A 5794-nucleotide genomic window follows, 5' to 3' on the forward strand; every position below is an offset into this window, starting at 1 on the left:
AGCACCTGCAACTCAGAAATCCTCCTATGGCCACCAGAAAACCTCCTTCAGAGTCAAGTCCTTCAAAGTTGCCCTCCGAAGCGTTTCAGAAGGAGCCTCGCATAAACCCCCGAGGACAAGATTAAGATTCCAGGACAGACAAACTCCTTGAAGTGGAGGATGTGTGGAAATAGAGGAGCCATCAGTCTGACCATGAAGGCAACCTAGGGCCGATATTTGCACTTTGTGAGCTAAGAGACAAGCCTTTGGTGAAACCATCCTGCAAAAAGGACAAAATGTCAAAGACCGACGACCTGAGAGGAGAACTTTGTTGGCAGGACCCCAGGACTCAAAAGCTTTCCAGACCCGTATATAGGAAAGATTAGTGGACTTTCTCCTGGCCTGCAGCAATGGTACTAATAACCGCCTCAGGATAACCCTTGCACCTTAACTTCAAAAGCCAGTAGCCTTGTCAGAATATATGGGTCCCTGGTGGAGAAGGCCCTCTTTTCATTAAAGTTTAAAAAAAAAAAAAAAAAAGTGCCAGTACTGAGACAGAGCCTTTAAGAAAACAAATAGGCAGCCTCAGATAAAAAGGTACCTAGAGCCTGCAGCCACCCAAGCAGTCTCATGAAGGGGAGGGATCTGGACCACCAGATTAACACCACACAGGCGCATGGATTGGGCACACACAAGAGTCACCAAACCCCAGACCGCCAGCCAAAACCGGACAGAGAAGAACACCTTAAGATTAAAAAAAATAATAAACAGGTGTGTGCCCATCTGCTGGAGACAGAAATACTGAGGGACTGCAGGTGATACACCAGGTTATATGGCAGTGTCAGTAAAGGTTTCTCTGTCTCCATCTGCTGGCAGGGATGCATAACCCAGGAGTCTGGACTGATCAGATACATACAGGGAACATTATTTTGGAGTGGATGGTAAAGACCATGTGGTGCCACTAACCTGGTAAAAACTGCCTGTGTTTAGGGAAATACTTAGAATTTGGAGGTGGGGCAGAGGTGTCAGCAAAAGCTTGTATGTGAGAGAGAGTGGGAGAATCACTTTATCTGCCTGGTTTCAGCTCTAATCCCCGGCTTTGTCAGTGACTCTGTGTGAGCTCAGGGGAGTTGCTTTACTTATCCCTGACTAGTTGCCTTTTGGGAATTGTACTGCTACGTGTTTTGGATTGGCTGGGCATCTCGTTTGTAGGAAATGACAGTGTGTGCCCCTTTCCCTTGGCAGCTCTTGGAGCAGGCACTGGTAATCGAGGAGCAGCTGCGTCGGGCAGCGTACTTAAACATGTCTGAAGACCCTTCCCATCCATCCATGGCACTGAACACACGATTTGCAGAGGTGGAGTGCCTGGCAGAGAGTCACCAGCATCTTTCCAAAGAATCCATGGCTGGCAACAAGCCCGCCAACGCTGTCCTGCACAAAGGTAACGACCGGTAACTAGCGCCCAGGCTTTCTTTCCTTCATATGCTCTTTAATTGTATAATTGACTGGCAGAAGCAGAGAGGCTGCGGCTGCAGGGGACTTGTGGAAAGACTTGTGTAAGCACTGAAGCATGACTGCAGGTGCAGTAAGTACAGGCATGTTTCGTACCTTCAGCGCTTCTGGGAATAGCATTAAGAGCTTACGTGAGATGCCCTGAGATGGGAAGGGGGAGGCACCTTGAGGGAGGAGAAGAAGGTATTCTCTCTTCTCTGCTGTCATTGTGTTCACGTTGATAGTGTTACTGTGATACTACTTCCTCTCAGTCCCCACTATATGGGAAGCAGGGCGGATGGGTGGAGCTGTGAGGAACTTGCCTGCACGGGAAGCAAGGCAGAGCAGAAATGTGTATTCCCTGCAGTTTTCTGCAGTATTTACTACATAGTGCTATGCGTTGAGTTAGGTGATGTATGTTCTCCAGCTGTGGGACACTGGTCTGCTGGAATTCTCTCCATCACTCACCCCTCTCGTGTACCCGCACTCTCTCGTGGTGCAGTTCTGAAGCAGCTGGAGGAATTGCTCAGCGACATGAAAGCAGATGTGACCCGGCTCCCCGCTACTATTGCCCGGATCCCACCCGTGGCTGTTCGCCTGCAGATGTCCGAGAGAAACATCCTCAGCCGGCTAGCAAACCGGGGCAACGAGCCACAGGCTCAGCAGGTATGTAAGAAAAGATGGGAATCTTGGTAGGAGATATCTGACCCTGCCAGTGCCGGAGAACATTCTGTGTGGGAGGTGTGAGAGGTTTTTTATCTTATTCATAACTAGTGAATGTGGGATGAAGGGTTAGCTTTGAAATGGATAGGAGTGGGGAATGCTTAGGAACATTATGGTGGGATGGGATGGGATGTAAGGGTGGTGCTATCATACTTACGCATGGGAAATGGATAGGAGTGGGGAATGCTTAGGAACATTATGGTGGGATGGGGGGATGTAAGGGTGGTGCTATCATACTTAGCATGGGAAATGGATAGGAGTGGGGAATGCTTAGGAACATTATGGTGAGATGGGGGGGATTGTAAGGGTGGTTGCTATCATACTAGCATGGGAAAATGGATAGGAGTGGGGAATGCTTAGGAACATTATGGTGGGATGGGGGGGATGTAAGGGTGGTTGCTATCATACTTAGCATGGGAAATGGATAGGAGTGGGGAATGCTTAGGAACATTATGGTGGGATGGGGGGGATGTAAGGGTGGTGCTAGGCTACATACTTAGCATGGGAAATGGATAGGAGTGGGGAATGCTAGGAACATTATGGTAGGATGGGGGGATGTAAGGTGTGGTGCTATCATACTTAGCATGGGAAATGGATAGGAGTGGGGAATGCTTAGGAACATTATGGTAGGATGGGGGGATGTAAGGGTGGTGCTATCATACTTAGCATGGGAAATGGATAGGAGTGGGGAATGCTTAGGAACATTATGGTGGAGGGGGGGATGTAAGGGTGGTGCTATCATACTTAGCATGGGAAATGGATAGGAGTGGGGAATGCTTAGGAACATTATGGTAGGATGGGGGGATGTAAGGGTGGTGCTATCATACTTAGCATGGGAAATGGATAGGAGTGGGGAATGCTTAGGAACATTATGGTAGGATGGGGGGATGTAAGGGTGGTGCTATCATACTTAGCATGGGAAATGGATAGGAGTGGAGAATGCTTAGGAACATTATGGTGGGATGGGGGGATGTAAGGGTGGTGCTATCATACTTAGCATGGGAAATGGATAGGAGTGGGGAATGCTTAGGAACATTATGGTGGGATGGGGGGATGTAAGGGTGGTGCTATCATACTTAGCATGGGAAATGGATAGGAGTGGGGAATGCTTAGGAACATTATGGTAGGATGGGGGGATGTAAGGGTGGTGCTATCATACTTAGCATGGGAAATGGATAGGAGTGGGGAATGCTTAGGAACATTATGGTAGGATGGGGGGGATGTAAGGGTGGTGCTATCATACTTAGCATGGGAAATGGATAGGAGTGGGGAATGCTTAGGAACATTATGGTAGGATGGGGGGATGTAAGGGTGGTGCTATCATACTTAGCATGGGAAATGGATAGGAGTGGGGAATGCTTAGGAACATTATGGTAGGATGGGGGGATGTAAGGGTGGTGCTATCATACTTAGCATGGGAAATGGATAGGAGTGGGGAATGCTTAGGAACATTATGGTAGGATGGGGGATGTAAGGGTGGTGCTATCATACTTAGCATGGGAAATGGATAGGAGTGGGGAATGCTTAGGAACATTATGGTGGGATGGGGGGATGTAAGGGTGGTGCTATCATACTTAGCATGGGAAATGGATAGGAGTGGGAATGCTTAGGAACATTATGGTGGGATGGGGGGATTGTAAGGGTGGTGCTATCATACTTAGCATGGGAAATGGATAGGAGTGGGAATGCTTAGAGACATTATGGTGGGATGGGGGGATGTAAGGGTGGTGCTATCATACTTAGCATGGGAAATGGATAGGAGTGGGGAATGCTTAGGAACATTATGGTGGATGGGGGGGATGTAAGGGTTGTGCTATCAACTTAGCAGGGAAATGGATAGGAGTGGGGAATGCTTAGGAACATTATGGTGAGATGGGGGGGATGTAAGGGTGGTGCTATCATACTTAGCATGGGAAATGGATAGGAGTGGGGAATGCTTAGGAACATTATGGTGGCGATGGGGGGGATGTAAGGGTGGTGCTATCATACGTGCATTGGGAAATGGATAGGAGTGGGGAATGCTTAGGAACATTATGGTAGGATGGGGGGATGTAAGGGGGGTGCTATCATACTTAGCATGGGAAATGGATAGGAGTGGGGAATGCTTAGGAACATTATGGTAGGATGGGGGGATGTAAGGGTGGTGCTATCATACTTAGCATGGGAAATGGATAGGAGTGGGGAATGCTTAGGAACATTATGGTAGGATGGGGGGATGTAAGGGTGGTGCTATCATACTTAGCATGGGAAATGGATAGGAGTGGGGAATGCTTAGGAACATTATGGTGGGATGGGGGGGTGTAAGGGTGGTGCTATCATACTTAGCATGGGAAATGGATAGGAGTGGGGAATGCTTAGGAACATTATGGTAGGATGGGGGGATGTAAGGGTGGTGCTATCATACTTAGCGTGGGGGTGGGTTTCGTCCCATCCGGTGCTGGGTATTCCCCTTGCTTCTCACTCTTTCCTCCATTCCCCCTTTTGCAGGTGACACAGCAATGACGTTGTCGTCGTCCCCTCAGTGAGGTGGGCTGAAGACAAGGGAGGCCCTTTCTGATCCTTCTTGTACAGTCCCGCTTGGAGCAGAAGGAGGATGTGACAAGTGGACTGACACTTCTACGTAGAAGTCCCTGGGCTCCCCCCCCTCCCCCTCGGTCTTTATTTAAGTGATACTCCCTCCCTTAACCCGCAGACGGGAGCCACAAAGATCTGACGTTTTCATTCTTTTTAACTCTTCATTATTAATAAAAGTGGACTTGGAAGACGAGACTGTACTGTACAGCCTGAGCAGGAGGAGTGCTGGGAGGATGGTTCCTGGTTTTTGCTGAGTTTTTACATGGTGCGAATTCTTTCTCTCCTCTTTCCTTGGATAACAGTGACACCCTGTTACAAAAAATGTACATTTAAAAAATGTAATAAAACAGCTTTAGGGGTTTTTTTCCCTTTTTTCCAAGCTGAGAAATGTTTGGGTTTTTTTTGGTTGTTTTTTTTTTTTTGGGGGGGGGGGGGGTTTTGTTTTTTTTTTGTGGTGTTGGCCCATGAAAAAGAAAAATTGATAAACAGAAGCCGGAGAGATAAGGGACTCCGACACAAGACTTACCTACCTCTGTCGTGCTTTTACGTAAGAAATAGATAATAAAAGAGCAGAAAATTGGAATAAAAGGTTCTGTGATGTTTATATTGGGAGATTACCTATCAATGTCTTATTGAATGCAGCAAGTGTGGCTCTGAGGGCGAGAAATAGCAAGGGTGAAAAGCCTGGGCTCGGAAGAAGGGTCTGCGGAAGCGGGCAAGTGTACCTGGGGCATCTAGGAAGAGGATCTGTAGAGCAGGTGGTGAGCAGTGGCTCTTTCCTTTGATGCAATTGGTTGGGACCCCATTGAGTCTCACTGACACTGCTTCTTAACCACGTGTGCCACCTGCAGTCCCCTCAGTATTTCTCTGTCTCCAGCAGGTGGTGCTAAACCTGCAGTCTGTGGGTTTGGGCAGTTTTTGTTTTTTGAGCCTTCCTTCCTGGGGTTGTTTTTTTTTTTTGCTTTTTGGAATCCTAAAGCGTTCTATTCTAAACCCTGACCGGTTGAGGCGGGCGAGCCGGAGTCTG

General features: G+C 48.1%; 1 protein-coding gene across 4 annotated transcripts; it reads left to right on the plus strand.

Moving 5' to 3' along the window:
* The first annotated feature begins 1179 nt into the window (after positions 1-1179).
* LOC115078790 (chromodomain-helicase-DNA-binding protein 4-like) lies at positions 1180-4905 on the plus strand. Of its 4 annotated transcripts, none has more exons than XM_029581818.1 (3): positions 1180-1430; positions 1898-2136; positions 4681-4905. In XM_029581818.1, exons 1-3 carry the CDS (start codon positions 1195-1197, stop codon positions 4716-4718), a joined length of 513 nt encoding a protein of 170 aa, XP_029437678.1. In that variant the 5' UTR covers positions 1180-1194; the 3' UTR covers positions 4719-4905. The 4 variants fall into 4 exon arrangements, with proteins under 4 accessions (XP_029437678.1, XP_029437680.1, XP_029437679.1 ...); XM_029581820.1 differs by having other exon boundaries at positions 1973-2136; XM_029581819.1 differs by having other exon boundaries at positions 1180-1420.
* Positions 4906-5794: the final 889 nt, after the last annotated feature.

This window comes from Rhinatrema bivittatum, chromosome 16, assembly GCF_901001135.1.
Source record: "Rhinatrema bivittatum chromosome 16, aRhiBiv1.1, whole genome shotgun sequence".
NCBI lineage: Eukaryota > Metazoa > Chordata > Amphibia > Gymnophiona > Rhinatrematidae > Rhinatrema > Rhinatrema bivittatum.

Bases quoted from the DNA above. Each gene is read 5' to 3' on its own strand.
- LOC115078790 (XM_029581818.1), top strand. From the start codon at position 1,195: ATGACAGTGTGTGCCCCTTTCCCTTGGCAGCTCTTGGAGCAGGCACTG. The intron at 1,431-1,897 runs GTAACTAGCGCC...TATGTTCTCCAG, and splicing joins CTGCACAAAGGTAACGACCG to CTGTGGGACACTGGTCTGCT. The intron at 2,137-4,680 runs GTATGTAAGAAA...CCCCTTTTGCAG, and splicing joins ACGAGCCACAGGCTCAGCAG to GTGACACAGCAATGACGTTG.